This window comes from Pseudophryne corroboree, chromosome 3 (assembly GCF_028390025.1).
Source record: "Pseudophryne corroboree isolate aPseCor3 chromosome 3, aPseCor3.hap2, whole genome shotgun sequence".
NCBI classification, from domain to species: Eukaryota; Metazoa; Chordata; class Amphibia; order Anura; family Myobatrachidae; genus Pseudophryne; species Pseudophryne corroboree.
In genome coordinates, this window is record NC_086446.1 from 25,335,901 (window position 1) to 25,356,494 (window position 20,594).

The 20,594-nt window shown below is 49.0% G+C and overlaps 1 protein-coding gene across 1 annotated transcript in view; it reads left to right on the top strand.

Moving 5' to 3' along the window:
• The window catches only part of LOC135054573 (zinc finger protein OZF-like), a 58,037-nt gene that overhangs the window by 16,454 nt on the left and 20,989 nt on the right, over positions 1–20,594 (top strand). Inside the window, exons 2-3 of the mRNA XM_063957732.1 lie at positions 2,126–2,317; positions 3,688–3,763. Of these exons, the coding sequence (XP_063813802.1) occupies positions 3,733–3,763 (31 nt within the window). The 5' untranslated portion in view covers positions 2,126–2,317; positions 3,688–3,732. The remainder of the gene's footprint in view (positions 1–2,125; positions 2,318–3,687; positions 3,764–20,594) is intronic.

A 20,594-nucleotide genomic window follows, 5' to 3' on the forward strand; every position in this document is an offset into this window, starting at 1 on the left:
TAAGTGTCACATGATCTGTCAGTATAAACACACCTTTTCTGAAAGGCCCCAGAGGCTGCAACACCACTAAGCAAGAGGCATCACACCATGAAGACCAAGGAGCTCTCCAAACAAGTCAGAGACAAAGTTGTTGAGAAGTACAAGTCAGGGTTGGGTTCTAAAAAAATATCCAAATCTTTAATGATCCCCCTGAGCACCATCAAATCCATCATCTTCAAATGGAAAGAACATGGTACCACAACAAACCTGCCAAGAGAGGGCCGGTCACCAAAACTCACAGACCGGGCAAGGGGGGCTTTAATCAGAGAGGCAGCACAGAGACCAAAGGTAACCCTGAAGGGGCTGCAGAGTTCCACAGCAGAGACTGGTGTATCTGCACATGTGACCACAATAAGCCGTACACTCCATAGAACTGGGCTTTATGGAAGAGTGGCCAGAAAAAAGCCATTACTTAGTGTTAAAAATAAGAAGGCACGTTTTGAGTTTGCCAAAAGGCATGTGGATGACTCCCCAAATATAAGGAGGAAGGTGCTCTGGTCAGATGAGACTAAAATTGAACTTTTCGGCCACCAAGGAAAATGCTATGTCTGGCGCAAACCTAGCACATCCCATCACCCCAAGAACACCATCCCCACAGTGAAACATGGTGGTGGCAGCATCATGCTGTGGGGAATGTTTTTCAGCAGCAGGGACTGGGAAACTGTTTTGAGTCGAGGGAAAGATGGATGGTGCTAAATACAGGGATATTCTTGAGCAAAACAGTCTGCCTGTGATTTGAGACTGGGACGGAGGTTCACCTTCCAGCAGGACAATTACCCGAAGCATACTGCTAAAGCAACACTCGAGTGGTTTAAGGGGAAACATTTAAATGTGTTGGAATGGCCTAGTCAAGGCCCTGATCTCAATCCAATTGAGAATTTGTAGTCAGACTTGAATATTGCTGTTCACAAGCCTTGAGGAATGGGCAACAATCCCAGTAGCAAGATGTGGCAAGCTCATAGAGACTTATCCAAAGCAACTTGCAGCTGTAATTGCCGCAAAAGGTGGCTCTAGAAAGTACTGACTTTAGGGGGGTGAATAGTTATGCACACTGAAGTTTTCTGTTATTTTGTCCTATTTGTTGTTTGCTTCACAATTAAATAAAAATAAAAAGATCTTCAAAGTTGTAGCCATGTTCTGTGAATGAAATGATGCAAACCTTCAAACAATCCATTTTAATTCCAGGTTAAGAGGCAACAAAACATGAAAAATGCAAAGGGGGGCGAATACTTTACCAAGGCACTGGGTATATGTATGTGTATATATATATATATATATATATATATAGTTACTCCTAGACCACTGAGTGTTTACTAATATGGATGAGATGCATCACTGATTCCATGAATATGGAGAACGACAGGAGTCACAAAACTGAGATGATACTAAATCATACACTGGAGACCATCTACCTGCTGACTGGGGAGGTGAGGGGGGTCTGGGAGCGTCACAGTGACATCACTTATATCTATAGTAATAATACAGGGACATGACTGGGGAGGTGAGGGGATCTGGGAGCAACACAGTGACGTCACTTATATCTATAGTAATAATACAGGGACATGACTGGGGACGTGAGGGGATCTGGGAGCAACACAGTGACGTCACTTATATCTATAGTAATAATACAGGGACATGACTGGGGAGGTGAGGGGATCTGGGAGTGTCACAGTGACCTCACTTATATCTGTATTAATAATACAGGGACATGACTGGGGTGGTGAGGGGATCTGGGAGCATCACAGTGACATCAGTTATATATCTATAGTAATAATACGGGGACATGACTGGGGAGGTGAGTGGATCTGGGTGTGTCACAGTGACATAACTTATATCTCTAGTAAAAATACAGGGACATGACTGGGGAGGTGAGGGGATCTGGGAGCATCACAGTGACATCAGTTACATATCTATAGTAATAATACGGGGACATGACTGGGGAGGTGAGTGGATCTGGGTGTGTCACAGTGACATAACTTATATCTATAGTAAAAATACAGGGACATGACTGGGGAGGTGAGGGGATCTGAGAGTTTCACTGTGATGGTATAATTCTTACCTAATGTTTGTCTTACCTAATACACAGAATTACACAGTAGTGAAGAAGACATCCCGTGAGTGTGAGACACCCAGCAGCCGTCCCCGTTTGTCAGGAGGACTGAGCAGGACCCAGAGCCACATCACGGTGCCTCCACCTCACTCACTGATACATGAGAGGCACAATGACCAGAAGATCCTGGAACTCACCAACAAGATCATTCAGCTATTGACTGGAGAGGTGACTGCTGGGAATGGGTCATTAACACCAGGGGATGTGTTTGGGTGATGACTGGAGAGGTGACTGCTTGGAATGGGGCATTATACAGTAACACCAGGGGATGTGTTTTGGTGAAGATTGGAGAGGTGACTGCTGGGAATGGGACATTATACAGTAACACCAGGGGATGTGTCTGGGTGATGACTGGAGAGGTGACTGCTGGGAATGGAGCATTATACAGTAACACCGGGGGATGTGTCTGGGTGATGACTGGAGAGGTGACTGCTGGGAATGGAGCATTATACAGTAACACCGGGGGATGTGTCTGGGTGATGACTGGAGAGGTGACTGCTGGGAATGGGACATTATACAGTAAAACAGGGGGACGTGTCTGGGTGATGACTGGAGAGGTGACTGCTGGGGATGGGGCATTATACAGTAACACAGGTGGACGTGTCTGGGTGATGACTGGAGAGGTGAGTGCTGGGAATGGGACATTATACAGTAACACCGGGGGACGTGTCTGGGTGATGACTGGAGGGGTGACTGCTGGGAATGGGACATTATACAGTAACACCAGGGGACGTGTCTGCGTGATGACTGGAGAGGTGACTGCTGGGAATGGGACATTATACAGTAACACCAGGGGATGTGTCTGGGTGATGACTGGAGAGGTGACTGCTGGGAATGGGACATTATACAGTAACACCAGGGGATGTGTCTGGGTGATGACTGGAGAGGTGACTGCTGGGAATGGGATATTATACAGTAACACCAGGGGATGTGTCTGGGTGATGACTGGAGAGGTGACTGCTGGGAATGGGACATTATACAGTAACACCAGGGGATGTGTCTGGGTGATGACTGGAGAGGTGACTGCTGGGAATGGGACATTATACAGTAACACCAGGGGATGTGTCTGGGTGATGACTGGAGAGGTGAGTGCTGGAAATGGGATATTATACAGTAACACCAGGGGATGTGTCTGGGTGATGACTGGAGAGGTGACTGCTGGGAATGGGACATTATACAGTAACACCAGGGGATGTGTCTGGGTGATGACTGGAGAGGTGACTGCTGGGAATGGGACATTATACAGTAACACCAGGGGATGTGTCTGGGTGATGACTGGAGAGGTGAGTGCTGGGAATGGGACATTATACAGTAACACCAGGGGACGTGTCTGGGTGATGACTGGATAGGTGACTGCTGGGAATGGGACATTATACAGTAACACCAGGGGACGTGTCTGGGTGATGACTGGAGGGGTGACTGCTGGGAATGGGACATTATACAGTAACACCAGGGGTGTGTCTGGGTGATGACTGTATCATTGTGTGTGTCAGGTGCCAATAAAGTGTCAGGATGTCACTGTCTATCTCTCCATGCAGGAGGGGGAGTATATAGAGGAACACAGGGGTCTGTACAAGGACGTAATGGAGAATCATCGGCCCCTCACATCACTGGGTAAGAGGAGACTGTCATGTATTGTACAGGGGAGAGCAGGTATAGGGGCCCCCTACAGTGTACTTGGAAAGTAGTCACAGCTCTTCACTTTTTCCACATTTTATGTTACAGCCTTATTCCAAACCGGAATAAAATAATTTTTGCCCTCAAAATTTGACACACAATACCCCATAATGACAACGTGAAAAAAGTGTTTTTGAGATTTTTGCTAATTTATTAAATATAAAAAACTAGGGGGGCGTGGCCACGGCAGCACAGGAGTAGGAAGCAGATTCCGGGAGCTCCCTGGATAAAACATCCTTATATACTATCCTGACCCCCTCTGGTGAGCCTGATTGCCCTGCTTCCCTTCCCTACGTTGCAGGGCACCGGCGGGCGACTTCCCCGCTCCCCCCGAGGATTGTACGGCCGCGGCGGAGCGCATCCGGATCTGCGGCCTATACCTCCTCCGGATCCCCGGCCTCAATTTTGGCGACCCTCGGCCGCGCTGCGCCCGGGGCCTTAGAGACGGGCTGCTGTCACTGCTGAACGCCGCGGAGCGGGGTGGGGACGACGGCTGATCCTCCTCATGGTTGTGGGCTGCTGATCGGGGCCCTGAACACCGGAGCGCACCCAGTAACTCCTGGAAGTAAGAAGAGGGCACTGTGTGTGGCGGCCATTTCGTGAATAGATGCATGGACGGCCCCATTGCTCTGGACTGCTTCTCCCAGACATAGAGGGGATATTCTCATTTAAAGGCTGCCTGGTCTGTACCTGGTGAGTGACTTCTACCTCCTGGGTCCATTTTACACTCTGACTTCATCTGCTGTCTCATTTTACATACTAAATAACTGCATTGCTCCTGATCTCACCTATATTCTGGGACGCTGCCTGTACCTTCTTTTATATTTGCCTACTACCCGGGCGACCAGCTGCGGATGTATCTCTGCTTATTACAACCCTAAAAATTCATTGCTGCTGCCTCCTTCTACGTTTCTGACCTGAGAATATACCGGAGTGTTTGTTACTACCTATTATCCGTCATGGTTCGGGACGGCCAGCGCACGGCTGCGGCGAAGCTGGAGAGATTTGCCAGACAACCTAACCCACGGGCCTCGCAGGCCGCTTCGCAAGGGGCCTCTCCGTCCCACTCCTACTTCCCATCTGCAACAGCTGCTGAATCCCCTATCACGCCCACGGCTCCATCTCTTCAACAAGTGCTGGAGGCAATAGCAGGGTCGGAACAGCGTCTTTCAGACAAGATGGAGAAAGTGCAGTGTGATCTCTCACTGCTTCGGCAGGATGTCCAGCGCATACGAGAGAGAGTGGGAGAGGCGGAAACCCGTGTCTCGAACCTGGAGGATATGTGCGGTCCTATGAAACAATCTATTTCCACGGTAACCCAGCAAGTAACATCCCTTCAATCCAAGCTACTAGACATGGAGGGAAGGCTGCGTAGGAATAATGTGCGTTTTGTGGGCCTGCCGGAGAAGGAGGAGGGCTCCCAGCCTGAGGTCTTCCTGGAGTCGTGGCTTAAGGAACTGTACGGCGCTGAATCCTTCACGGCACAGTTTACGGTGGAGCGTGCACACCGGATACCATCTCGTCCTCTACCTCCTGGCGCCCCTCCGTGCACCTTCATCGCAAAATTTCTGCACTATAAGGATCGTGACTCGGTCCTCCGTTTGGGACGCACAAAAGGCCCCCTTACCAGAAATGGGGTTACCGTGTCTGCCTTTCCTGATTTTGCCGCGGATGTCCAGAAGGATCGAGCCCAGTTTATGCCTATCAAGAGGCGCCTCAGAGACCTGAACCTCTCCTACTCTATGCTATTCCCCTCCCGACTCCGGGTGGTAGCGGACGGGGAAGCCAAATTCTTCAATTCCCCTAGAGAGGCGTCCCAATAGCTGGTCAGATATGCACCGGGTGCGCGCCAGCTGGCCCCGGACTGAGGCCCTGCACCGTCTAATGTGCGGATGGGTTCACCAGAGGCCTCTACCCATTGCCCAGGGAGCCCCCCCTTGGCGTTGGTGGCTCAGGACTTTTCTTACTCTTGATCGCTTGATTTTGGTTAAGGCTTAAGGGGTTTTGTTTAGAATTTAGCCCTCGAGAGTTAGGAACGGTTGTTTGGGATTTAAGTATGCCGAAGTTAGGGGTGGTATACGGGGAGGGGGGAGGCGGTCAGCGAACAGCTTGTTGCTGTTCCTTACGCAAGTTTTTTTCTTTCTATAGTTTGTTGTTTTTCTCAAGCTTAAATTTGTTTTTGAGTATATTCTTTTTGCTGTGGGAAGTATGTCTGATGCATTGGATACTGTTGATTAAGATTCAGATATTAAGTAATTTAGCACTGTTCTTGCCCTTACTAACGATTTCCAGGAATATTCGCTGGGTTGTTCCTCTAGGTTACTACATAGAATATTACCAGGTCTATGGCTAATTTGAAATTTTTGATGTGGAATGTCCGAGGTTTAAATAACAAGATAAAGCGTTCCTTAGTTTCTCTGACGTCCTAGTGGATGCTGGGACTCCGTAAGGACCATGGGGAATAGCGGCTCCGCAGGAGACAGGGCACAAGAATAAAAGCTTTAGGATCAGGTGGTGTGCACTGGCTCCTCCCCCTATGACCCTCCTCCAAGCCTCAGTTAGATTTTTGTGCCCGAACGAGAAGGGTTCAGGCTAGGTGGCTCTCCTGAGCTGCTTAGAATAAAAGTATATTTTAGGTTTTTTTATTTTCAGTGAGTCCTGCTGGCAACAGGCTCACTGCATCGTGGGAGAAGAAACGGACTAACCTGCGTGCAGAGTGGATCGGGTTTCTTAGGCTACTGGACATTAGCTCCAGAGGGACGATCACAGGTTCAGCCTGGATGGGTCCCGGAGCCGCGCCGCTGGCCCCCTTACAGAGCCAGAAGAGCGAAGAGGTCCGGTGAAATCGGCGGCAGAAGACGATCCTGTCTTCAGACTAAGGTAGCGCACAGCACCGCAGCTGTGCGCCATTGCTCTCAGCACACTTCACACTCCGGTCACTGAGGGTGCAGGGCGCTGGGGGGGAGCGCCCTGAGACGCAATATAACAGATAATACCTTAGGTTGGCTAAAGAATACATCACATATAGCTCTTGGGCTATATGGATGTATTTTAACCCCTGCCATTTTTTACAGAAAAAGCGGGAGATAAGGACGTCGTGAAGGGGCGGAGCCTATCTCCTCAGCACACAAGCGCCATTTTCCCTCACAGCTCCGCTGGAAGGACGGCTCCCTGACTCTCCCCTGCAGACTTGCTACTGAATCAGGGTAAAAAAGAGAAGGGGGGGCACTATTGGCAGCTAAAAACTATGCAGCAGCTATAAGGGAATAACACTTATATAAGGTTATCCCTGTATATATATATATAGCGCTTGGTGTGTGCTGGCAGACTCTCCCTCTGTCTCTCCAAAGGGCTTGTGGGGTCCTGTCCTCTATCAGAGCATTCCCGGTGTGTGTGCTGTGTGTCGGTACGTGTGTGTCGACATGTATGAGGAGGAAAATGATGTGGAGGCGGAGCAATTGCCTGGGTTAGTGATGTCACCTCCTAGGGAGTCGACACCTGACTGGATGATCGTATTTAAAGAATTAAGTGATAATGTCAGCACTTTGCAAAGAACGGTTGATGACATGAGACAGCCGGCAAATCAATTAGTGCCTGTCCAGGCGTCTCAGACACCGTCAGGGGCCCTAAAACGCCCGTTACCTCAGTGGGTCGACACAGACCCAGACACAGATACTGAGTCTAGTGTCGACGGTGAGGAGACAAACGTAATGTCCAGTAGGGCCACACGTTACATGATCACGGCAATGAAGGAAGCATTGAACATTTCTGACACTACAAGTACCACAAAGAAGGGTATTATGTGGGGTGTGAAAAAACTACCAATAGTTTTCCCTGAGTCAGATGAGTTAAATGAGGTGTGTGATAAAGCGTGGGTTTCCCCCGACAAAAAACTGCTAATTTCTAAAAAATTATTGGCACTATATTTTTTCCCGTTAGAGGTTAGGACACGTTGGGAAACACCCCCTAGGGTAGATAAGGCGCTCACACGTTTATCAAAACAAGTAGCGTTACCGTCTCCTGATACGGCCACCCTCAAAGAACCAGCAGATAGAAGGCTGGAAAATATTCTTAAAAGTATATACACACATACTGGTGTTATACTGCGACCAGCAATCGCTTCAGCCTGGATGTGCAGTGCTGGCGTCGCGTGGTCGGATTCCCTGACTGAAAATATTGATACCCTGGATAGGGACAATATACTGTTAACCATAGAGCATTTGAAGGATGCATTACTATATATGCGTGATGCACAGAGGGATATTTGCACCCTGGCATCAAGAGTAAGTGCTATGTCCATTTCTGCCAGAAGAGCGTTATGGACGCGACAGTGGTCAGGAGATGCGGATTCCAAACGACATATGGAAGTATTGCCGTATAAAGGGGAGGAGTTATTTGGGGCTGGTCTATCGGACCTGGTGGCCACGGCAACGGCTGGAAAATCCACCTTTTTACCCCAGGTCACTTCACATCAGCAGAAAAAGACACCGTCTTTTCAAACTCAGTCCTTTCGTTCCCATAAGTACAAGCGAGCTAAAGGCCATTCCTTCCTGCCCCGGGGCAGAGGAAGGGGAAAAAGACTGCACCATGCAGCCGCTTCCCAGGAGCAGAAGCCCTCCCCTGCTTCTGCCAAGTCTTCAGCATGACGCTGGGGCTTTACAAGCAGACTCAGACATGGTGGGGGCCCGTCTCAAGAATTTCAACGCGCAGTGGGCTCACTCGCAAGTGGACCCCTGGATTCTACAGGTGGTATCGCAGGGGTACAAACTGGAATTCGAGGCGTTTCCCCCTCGCCGGTTCCTGAAGTCTGCTCTACCAAAGTCTCCCTCCGACAGGGAGGCAGTTTTGGAAGCCATTCACAAGCTGTATTCCCAGCAGGTGATAATCAAGGTACCCCTCCTACAACAGGGAAAGGGGTATTATTCCACGCTGTTTGTGGTACCGAAGCCGGACGGCTCGGTGAGACCAATTTTAAATCTGAAATCCCTGAACACTTACATAAAGAGGTTCAAATTCAAGATGGAATCACTCAGAGCGGTGATAGCAAACCTGGAAGAAGGGGACTATATGGTGTCTCTGGACATCAAGGATGCTTATCTCCACGTCCCAATCTACCCGTCTCACCAAGGGTACCTCAGGTTTGTAGTACAAAACTGTCATTATCAGTTTCAGACGCTGCCGTTTGGGTTGTCCACGGCACCTCGGGTCTTTACCAAGGTAATGGCCGAAATGATGATTCTTCTTCGAAGAAAAGGCATCTTAATTATCCCTTACTTGGACGATCTCCTGATAAGGGCAAGGTCCAGGGAACAGTTAGAAGTCGGAGTAGCACTATCTCAGGTAGTGTTACGTCAGCACGGGTGGATCCTAAATATTCCAAAATCGCAGCTGATTCCAACGACACGTCTACTGTTCCTAGGAATGATTCTGGACACAGTCCAGAAAAAGGTGTTTCTCCCGGAGGAGAAGGCCAGGGAGTTATCCGAGCTAGTCAGGAACCTCCTAAAACCAGGCCAGGTGTCAGTGCATCAGTGCACGAGGGTCCTGGGAAAAATGGTGGCTTCTTACGAAGCAATTCCATTCGGAAGATTCCATGCAAGAACGTTTCAGTGGGATCTACTGGACAAATGGTCCGGATCGCATCTTCAGATGCATCAGCGGATAACCCTGTCGACAAGGACAAGGGTGTCTCTTCTGTGGTGGCTGCAGAGTGCTCATCTACTAGAGGGCCGCAGATTTGGCATTCAGGATTGGGTCCTGGTGACCACGGACGCCAGCCTGAGAGGCTGGGGGGCAGTCACACAGGGAAAAAATTTCCAGGGCTTGTGGTCAAGCATGGAAACATCTCTTCATATAAACATTCTGGAACTAAGGGCCATTTACAATGCCCTAAGTCAAGCGAAACCCCTGCTTCAGGGTCAGGCGGTATTGATCCAATCGGACAACATCACGTCAGTCGCCCACGTAAACAGACAGGGCGGCACGAGAAGCAGGAGGGCAATGGCAGAAGCTGCAAGGATTCTTCGCTGGGCGGAAAATCATGTGATAGCTCTGTCAGCAGTGTTCATTCCGGAAGTGGACAACTGGGAAGCAGACTTCCTCAGCAGACACGACCTTCACCCGGGAGAGTGGGGACTTCACCCAGAAGTCTTCCACCTGATTGTAAACCGTTGGGAAAAACCAAAGGTGGACATGATGGCGTCACGTCTAAACAAAAAACTAGACAGATATTGCGCCAGGTCAAGGGACCCTCAGGCAATAGCGGTGGACGCTCTGGTGACACCGTGGGTGTACCAGTCAGTGTATGTGTTCCCTCCTCTGCCTCTCATACCAAAAGTACTGAGATTCATAAGAAGGAGAGGAGTAAGAACGATACTCGTGGTTCCGGATTGGCCAAGAAGGACTTGGTACCCGGAACTTCAAGAGATGCTCACGGAAGACCCGTGGCCTCTACCTCTAAGAAAGGACCTGCTCCAGCAGGGGCCTTGTCTGTTCCAAGACTTACCGCGGCTGCGTTTGACGGCATGGCGGTTGAACGCCGGATCCTGAAGGAAAAAGGCATTCCAGATGAAGTCATCCCTACCCTGGTCAAAGCCAGGAAGGATGTAACCGCAAAACATTATCACCGCATTTGGCGAAAATATGTTGCGTGGTGTGAGGCCAAGAAGGCCCCTACAGAGGAATTTCAACTGGGTCGTTTCCTCCATTTCCTGCAAACAGGACTGTCTATGGGCCTAAAATTAGGGTCCATTAAGGTTCAAATTTCGGCCCTGTCGATTTTCTTCCAGAAAGAACTGGCTTCAGTACCTGAAGTTCAGACATTTGTAAAAGGGGTACTGCATATACAACCTCCTTTTGTGCCTCCAGTGGCACCTTGGGATCTCAATGTTGTTTTGAGGTTCCTTAAGTCACATTGGTTTGAACCACTCACCACTGTGGACTTAAAATATCTCACATGGAAGGTGACGATGCTGTTAGCCCTGGCTTCAGCCAGGCGTGTGTCAGAATTGGCGGCTTTATCATATAAAAGCCCTTACTTAATTTTTCATTCTGACAGGGCAGAATTGAGGACTCGTCCTCAATTTCTCCCTAAGGTGGTATCTGCTTTTCACATGAACCAACCTATTGTGGTGCCTGCGGCTACTAGGGACTTGGAGGACTCCAAGTTACTTGACGTTGTCAGGGCCCTGAAAATATATGTTTCCAGGACGGCTGGAGTCAGAAAGTCTGACTCGCTGTTTATCCTGTATGCACCCAACAAGCTGGGTGCTCCTGCTTCTAAGCAGACTATTGCTCGTTGGATTTGTAGTACAATTCAGCTTGCACATTCTGTGGCAGGCCTGCCACAGCCAAAATCTGTAAAAGCCCATTCCACAAGGAAAGTGGGCTCATCTTGGGCGGCTGCCCGAGGGGTCTCGGCTTTACAACTTTGCCGAGCAGCTACTTGGTCAGGGGCAAACACGTTTGCTAAATTCTACAAATTTGATACCCTGGCTGAGGAGGACCTGGAGTTCTCTCATTCGGTGCTGCAGAGTCATCCGCACTCTCCCGCCCGTTTGGGAGCTTTGGTATAATCCCCATGGTCCTTACGGAGTCCCAGCATCCACTAGGACGTCAGAGAAAATAAGATTTTACTTACCGATAAATCTATTTCTCGTAGTCCGTAGTGGATGCTGGGCGCCCATCCCAAGTGCGGATTGTCTGCAATACTTGTACATAGTTATTGTTAACTAAATCGGGTTATTGTTGTTGTGAGCCCTTTTTTCAGAGGCTCCTTCGTTGTTATCATACTGTTAACTGGGTTCAGATCACAAGTTGTACGGTGTGATTGGTGTGGCTGGTATGAGTCTTACCCGGGATTCAATATCCTTCCTGATTATGTACGCTCGTCCGGGCACAGTATCCTAACTGAGGCTTGGAGGAGGGTCATGGGGGAGGAGCCAGTGCACACCACCTGATCCTAAAGCTTTTATTCTTGTGCCCTGTCTCCTGCGGAGCCACTATTCCCCATGGTCCTTACGGAGTCCCAGCATCCACTACGGACTACGAGAAATAGATTTATCGGTAAGTAAAATCTTATTTTTGACTACACTTCGGAAATACGGCCCGGATGTTGCATGTCTCTGCGAGACTCACTTGGAAGGGAATAGGTTACTGTCACTTAGAAGACCCTGGGTGGGCTGGGCCTATCACGCTTCTCACTCCTCTTCCTCCAGGGGTGTGTCAATCCTGATAAAAAAATCGGTCCAATTTGAGTTGGTGTCGGTCAAGACTGATCAGTACGGGCGTTTTGTACTACATACTGGCGGTTTATATCCGCTTCATTCATAGCCTCCTCCCCGGACACCCCGGTAGTCTGCTTGGGTGACTTTAACAATGTTATGAATTTAGCTTTAGACAGATGGCGCTCTCCGCAGGCTCCTGGTGTGCGCTCTAGTCCTACTAAATTTGCTGATTTTCTGAATAATTTGCAATGGGTGGATGTGTGGAGGGCTCGGCACCCTACAACTAGCCAGTTTTCATGCTTCTCTGGCACGCATGGTTCCTTCTCCAGGATCGACCTGACCCTACTCTCCCCCATTCTTCTCCCCAGGGTGGTTGACGTCCAGTACGAGGCCCGGGGTATTTCTGACCACTCCCCTATGGTGTTAACTCTCGCTATGGTGAGCCAGAGGGGTCAATCTTATTGGAAACTGCATCCTTCCTGGCTGATGCAAATAGGTGACTGCTCTGACCAGGTGACTCAGTGTGAGGGCTACTTTAATGATAATGTGGGCTCGGCCCCGGGAACAGTGGTCTGGGATTCATCTAAGGCCTTCCTAAGGGGTACGTATATTAGACGTATTTCTGCCCTTAAAATGTCCTGCAGGGAAAGAGAGCGAGCCCTTGAGAGTGACGCCAGGGATTTGGAATCTAGATACTTGGTGGACGGCACCCCTGCGCTGAAGGTACGCTGGCTGGCGGCTCAGTCGGCATGGGTGGCTCATCTGTCTGATAAAAACTCGCGCTCGCTTCTATTTCAGGCTACTAATGTTTATATGCAGGGCGATAGGCCAGGTGGCCTGCTGGCTCGCTTGGTGCACAGCGACCGCCCAGGATCTACAATTGCCCAGATGACCGGTAGCGATGGCTCCCTTGTGAACAACACGCCAGACATTGCGCAGTTATTCCGCTCTTACTATGCTGAGGTCTACAGTTCACAACTGATAGACTCGGCATCAGACCTTTCCGCTTACTTAAGAAATATTTCCTTACCCACACTCTCCTCGGAGGCCTCTGAGGTGTTGGAGGCACCCTTGACTCTGGAAGAGGTAACGGCGGCTATTGGCTTGTCTCCCAGCGGCAAGGCACCGGGTTATGACGGCATCCCCTCAGAGGTATACAAGACCCACATTGATTTCTTTGGTCCTAGGCTTCACGCCCTGTATTCTGATATTTTTATTAATGATCTACTTCCCCCCTCTATGGCAGAGGCGATTATTATAGTGATCCCGAAGCCCGGAAAGGACCCTAGATCCCCAGAATCCTATAGACCGATATCATTGATTCCCACTGATGCTAAGATCCTGGCAAAGATTTTAGCAGTTCGACTCAACACCGTAATAACCTCCATTATCCACTCCGACCAGACCGGCTTTATGCCAGGGATGTCCACTTCTATTAACCTACGTAGATTATATACCATTTTACAAATCCCACATGACTTTCCCTCTGACTCGGTAGTGGTCTCGTTGGATGCCGCCAAGGCATTTGACAGTATTGAGTGGTCCTATCTATGGGAAGTCATGACATGTATGGGATTCGGGCCTAATTTTATAAGATGGATTAAACTACTTTATCAGCACCCGACCGCCAGGATCTCAGTGAATGGCTATGTCTCTCCCTCGTTCCGCCTGTATCGCGGGACCAGACAGGGATGCCCTCTGTCCCCAACCCTGTTTGCCCTGGCCATCGAGCCCTTGGCCTGTCTAATTAGGTCCCACCCGGGTATAGTGGGCATTCATACCGGCCCTCGGGAGGATAGGATTGCCCTTTACGCTGACGACATGCTGTTGTTCTTGCAGGATTACACCAGGTCTATGCCTACATTGTTGCAATTGATCGAGGAGTTCGGTGCATATTCAGGCCTTCATATTAACTGGTCTAAGTCCTCCATTATGCCTGTGATTGCCCCCCACTGCTGTTCCTAAAATCTCCCTGCCGCTATGTTGGACGGCGAAATTTAAATATCTCGGGATTCAGGTAACCAATGACCCCTCTGACTTTACACCTTTGAACCTTGATCCGATCATGCAACAGGTTGCTCGTAAATCCAAGACTTGGTGTAGGCTTCCATTGACTGTATCTGGCAGGGTCAGCCTTGATAAAATGATAATATTACCTAAGATTCTATATGTGGTTCTTCAATCCCCTGTGTACATTCATCCATCCTTCTTTAGAAAATTGAATAGTGTCCTGTCCTCTTTAATATGGGCTAACAAACGTCCTAGAATACAGCTGAACACTCTCACCAGGCTGCGCTGCGACGGAGGTCTGGCCTTGCCAAACTTTCAGATGTACTATTATGCCGCTCAGCTGACTCATATTAGTACATGGGTGCAGGATACTGGCGTCACTTCTCTACACTGGGTGTTTATCCAATGCTACTTCCCCGACTTGTCTCCCCTGCAGGTGTTGCTGAGTGGGAGCCTGGCCCGGATCCTTCCTCCTCTTATTTATCAAGCCATGAAGGTGTAGCAGGCACTAAGAGTTCTGTTGAAATTTGATGGATTGGACCCGGACACCCCCCTCTGGTATTCTAAATGGCTCCCTGAACTGCATGCGCTCGAGGGGAGGGAGGTTTGGGCCCCTAAATCAGTGGTTTCCATAACTCACCTCTATACGGATACTACACTTAAATCCTTCCAACAACTAAAAGATGAGTTTGATTTACCTAACTCCTATTTTTTTAGATACCTCCAACTCAGACATGCCTTACAGTCCCAATTCGCCAATTCCCCCCCTAAGATCATACCATTTCCCATTAAAACCTTTGTAAGTATGCTGGGTCGAGTTAAGATGATTTCCCATGCTTATGGTTATCTACTCGCCAAACTCCATACTGACCCTTTGACACGTCTCCGTGTCAAATGGGAGGAAGATCTGGGCCCCATAGATGAAGAGAATTGGGCCCTTGCTTTGGAAACTCCGAGCACAGTTACCAAATCCATCAGGTATCAACAAATACAATACTTCCTTCTGCATAGAATATATATGACCCCTGCCAGACTGGCTAGACTCGGGGCGGGCCGTGCGGGATGACTGCAGGTACTTTTTGGCACCTCATCTGGGACTGTCCGGTGCTGCGGGCTTTCTGGTCGGGGGTCGGGTCGATTCTGGGGAACACGGGGGTGGATGAGGCCATGCTTACTCCGCAATTTTGCATCCTGGGAATGGGACGCTCTGATTTGGTATCTAGTCCAGAGGGCCTTTATGCTCGCAACATATGTGCATTGGCGAAGGTGAGCATCGCGAGGCTATGGATGGCCGCCAAGGGCCCTACACTCCCCGCTCTTAAGGCTCTAATAAATGACACTGTTTTTAAGGAACGATACATTTATATGAAACATAATGCCTCCGCTAAATTTGAAAGAATTTGGTCTCCATGGCTGGAATCCATATACTCCGTCCCAGACCCTATAACTTAAAGGCGACAGGGTTACCAATAGGTCCTGGAGTTGTTGGTTTATGATCTTTCTAGGGCTATAGGCTTCCCTCTCACCCAATGGGTTGTGAATGAGAGGGTGGCTCTGCGCCCAGCTAGACAGGGTAAGAGTTAGAGTGCTAGTCTCCCCCAATGCGTCCTCTTCCCCCTATTTTCTTTATCTCTCTGGTTTTTTTGGGGTTTCTGTGTTTGGTTTAGGTTTGATTCTTTCCTCTTTGAGGGGTTTCTAGTCGGACGGGATGTCCATAAGTGTTCTATTTGTGGGGGAAAAAAACAAAACAAAGTATAATGAGATTTATTGAATACTAGAGTGTACGGATTATGCAAGTTATTGATATGAATATCTGTACATACCTATGCGCCTCTGAGCATATGACATAGTATGATAATAAGCCGTAAGAGAATGTTGTTCCCCGATGATGACATGTCACAATGCGTATGTTATGTTCCTGTTATGCATTTTCTGTGTGCTAACTACTTTCCTTCGAAATAAAAATACTTTATTTAAAAAAAAAAATATATATAAAAAACTAAGAAATCACATGTATATAAGTATTCACAGCCGTTGCTCAATTCTTTGTTGATGCACCTTTGGCAGCAATTACATCCTCAAGTCTTTTTGAATATGATGCCACAAGCTTGGCACACCTATCTTTGGGCAGTTTCGCCCATTCCTCTTTGCAGCACCTCTCAAGCTCCATCAAGTTAGATCATTTTCACATCTCCAGATATGTTCAATCGGATTCAAGTCTGGGCTCTGGCTGGGCCACTTAAGGACATTCACAGAGTTTTCCTGAAGCCACTCCTTTGTTATCTTGGCTGTGTGCTTAGGGTCGTTGTCCTGCTGAAAGATGAACCGTCGCCCCAGTCTGAGGTCAAGAGTGCTCCGGAGCAGGTTTTCATCCAAGATGTCTCTGTACATTGCTGCATTCATCTTTCCCTCTATCCTGACTAGTCTCCCAGTTCCTGCCGCTGAAAAACATCCCCACAGCATGATGCTGCCACCACCATTCTTCACTGTAGGGATGGTATTGACCTGGTGATGAGCGGTGCCTGGTTTCCTCCAAACATGACACCTGGCATTCACGCCAAAGAGTTCAATCTTTGTCTCATCAGACCAGAGAATGTTGTTTCTCATGGTCTGAGATTCCTTCAGGTGCATTTTGGCAAACTCCAGGTGGGCTGCCATGTGCTTTTTACAGAGGAGTGGCTTCCGTCTGGCCACTCTACCATACAGGCCTGATTGGTGAATTTATGCAGAGATGGTTGTCCTTCTGGAAGGTTCTCCTCCCTGCACAGAGGAATGCTGTAGCTCTGACAGAATGACCATCGGGTTCTTGGTCACCTTCCTGACTAGGGCTCTTCTCCCTCGATCGCTCAGTTTAGACGGCCGGTCAGCTCTAGGAAGAGTCCTGGTGGTTCCGAACTTCTTCCATTTATGAATGATGGAGGCCACTGTGCTCATTGAGACCTTCAAAGCAGCAGATCATTTCTCTTACGTCCTAGAGGATGCTGGGGACTCCGTAAGGACCATGGGGTATAGACGGGCTCCGCAGGAGACATGGGCACTCTAAACAACTTTTAGTATGGGTGTGCACTGGCTCCTCCCTCTATGCCCCTCCTCCAGACCTCAGTTAGATTCTGTGCCCAGAGGAGAATGGGTGCATTACAGGGGAGCTCTACTGAGTTTCTCTGATAAAAGAATTTTAGGTTTTTTATTTTCAGGGAGCACTGCTGGCAACAGGCTCCCTGCATCGTGGGACTGAGGAGAGAGAAGCAGACCTACTTAAAGATAGACTCTGCTTCTTAGGCTACTGGACACCATTAGCTCCAGAGGGATCGGAACGCAGGTCTCCCCCTGCCGTTCGTCTCAGAGCCGCGCCGCCGTCCTCCTCGCAGAGCCGGAAGATAGAAGCTGGGTGAGTATAAGAAGAAAGAAGACTGCTAAGGCGGCAGAAGACTGCAGATCTTCACTGAGGTAAGCGCATTGCTCCCACACGTTACACACACTAAAGGCCCCCATCCACTAGTCCGATTTGGGCAGTTTTCTTCAGATTTCGACGCATCTGACCGTCAAATCTGAAGAAAAGTGTCACATCGGATGGCTCTTCCGATCCGATGCGCACTCCCGTGTCAGATTTGTCTGAACTACAAATCTCTGAGGCTGCCCCAACTATTTATCTGAATCTGAAGAAAACAGGTGCACATCGGAGTGTTTTTTTTTACTTCAGATGTATCTGATCAGATTCATCTGAAGCGTCACTTGACTGGCATCTCCCTGGCCACTCCCACCCACCACAGGACGGGGCAGCAGCAGCAGCAGCATCAGATCAATCGCATGTAGCATGTGTGCATCAGATATATCTGATGCGATCTGACACATGATAGATCGCATCAGATACATCTGAAGTGAATGTAGTGAAAATTAAGCCCAGGGTCAGATCCGATTCCTGGGAAGCTCCCGGGAGAGCTCAAGAGAAATCTGATGAGATCTGCAGTTCAGACAAGTCTGAGTAGTGGATGGCCACCTTTACAGGCACTGATGGGTGCAGGGCGCAGGGGGGGCACCCTGGGCAGCAATATAAACTTCGGTATTGGCATGTTTTTCACATATGGGCTGTGGAGTCAGTAGATATGTACATCCCCCGCCATTAATTGTAATTTTGAGCGGGACCGAAGCCCGCCACTAGAGGGGGCGGAGCTTGGTCTCCCAGCACTAACCAGCGCCATTTTCTCCACAGTGATCTGAAGAGAAGCTGGCTCCCCGGACTCTCCTCTGCAGATCGGTGACACAGGGCTGAAAAAGAGGAGGGGGGGGGGGCACATTTAGGCGCAGTGAGTGTATTACACTGTTAATATATATAAAGCGCTATATCTGGGAATTGTTTCCAGTGTCAATTGGTGCTGGGTGTGTGCTGGCATACTCTCTCTCTGTCTCTCCAAAGGGCCTTGTTGGGGAACTGTCCCCTTATAGATATATCCCGGTGTGTGTGTACGGGTGTCGGTACGCGTGTGTCGGCATGTCTGAAGCGGAAGGTTCATCCAAGGAGGAGGTGGAGCAGATGATTGTGGTGTCTCCGTCTGCAACGCCGACTCATGATTGGTATGATATGTGGAATATTTTAAATGCTAATGTGACCTTATTACATAAGAGAATGGACAAAGCTGAGTCCAGGGAAACAGCAGGGAGTATGTCCGCGGATTTGACTGGGTCACAGGGCCCATCAGGGTCTCAAAAGCGTCCCCTATCGCAAATAGCAGACGCTGATACCGACACGGATTCTGACTCCAGTGTTGACTATGATGATGCAAGGTTACACCCTAAGGTGGCCAAAAGTATTCATTATATGATTATGGCAATAAAAGATGTTTTGCATATCACAGATGAACCCTCTGTCGCTGACAAGAGGGTACACATGTTTAAGGGAAAGAAACCTGAGGTAACGTTTCCTCCATCTCATGAACTGAACGAATTATTTTAAAAAGCTTGGGAAACTCCAGACAAAAAACTACAGATTCCCAAGAGGATTCTTATGGCGTATCCTTTCCCTGCAAAGGACAGGATACGGTGGGAGTCCTCGCCCAGGGAGGACAAGGCGTTAACGCGTCTGTCCAAGAAGGTGGCGCTATCGTCTCAAGACACTGCGGCCCTTAAGGATCCCGCGGATTGTAGACAGGAAACTACCTTAAAGTCTATTTATGCACATACGGGTGTTTTACACAGACCGGCAATAGCATCGGTATGGGTCTGTAGCGCTGTTGCAGCATGGACAGATACCTTGTTGGCTGACATGGATACCCTTGACAAAGATACCATTGTACTGACTTTAGGTCACATTAAAGACGCAGTCTTATATATGAGAGACGCTCAAAGAGACGTGGGGCTGCTTGGGTCCAGAGCCAACGCCATGGCAGTTTCGGCAAGAAGAGCTCTGTGGACCCGCCAATGGTCGGGTGATGCCGACTCAAAGAAACATATGGAGGTTTTACCTTACAAGGGTGAAGTTTTGTTTGGGGATGGTCTCGCGGAACTGGTTTCCACAGCTACTGCGGGTAAATCTACTTTTTTGCCTTTTGTTCCCCCACAGCAAAAGAAAACCCCTCAATATCAGATGCAGTCCTTTCGGTCGCATAAGTCCAGAAGAGGTCGGGGCTCCTCTTTCCTCGCCAGAGGTAAGGGTAGAGGTAAGAGAACACCTGCTTCGGCTAGTTCCCAGGAGCAGAAGTCCTCCCCGGCTTCTGCTAAATCAAACGCATGACGCTGGGGCTCCACGGAGGAAGTCCGCACTGGTGGGGGCACGTCTTCGACTCTTCAGCCAGGTCTGGGTTCTATCAGACGTGGATCCTTTGGCATTGGAAATTGTATCCCAAGGTTACAAACTGGAGTTCGAAGAGGTGCCCCCTCGCCGATTTTTCAAGTCGGCCTTGCCAACCTCTTCCCCGGAGAGGGAAGTGGTATTAGATGCAATTTAAAAGCTGTGTCAACAGCAAGTGATTGTCAAGGTCCTCCTAGACCAACAAGAAAAAGGGTACTATTCAACACTGTTTGTGGTCCCGAAGCCGGATGGTTCGGTCAGACCCATTTTGAATCTAAAATCCCTGAACCTATACTTGAAAAAGTTCAAATTCAAGATGGAATCACTCCGGGCTGTGATATCCAGTCTGGAAGCAGGGGATTTTATGGTGTTGCTGGACGTGAAGGATGCCTACCTTCATGTCCCCATATTTCCTCTTCATCAGGAATACCTACGTTTCGCGGTACAGGACTGTCATTACCAGTTTCAGACGTTGCCGCTTGGGCTTTCCACGGCCCCGAGAATTTTCACCAAAGTAATGGCGGAAATGATGGTGCTCCTGCGCAAACAAGGAGTCACAATTATCCCATACTTGGACGATCTCCTGATAAAGGCGAGATCAAGAGATCAATTGCTGAAAAGCGTATCGCTCTCCCTGAGAGTGTTACATCAACACGGTTGGATTCTCAATCTGCCGAAGTCACAGTTGATTCCAACGACTCGAATATCATTCCTAGGCATGATCCTAGACACGGAACAGAAGAGGGTT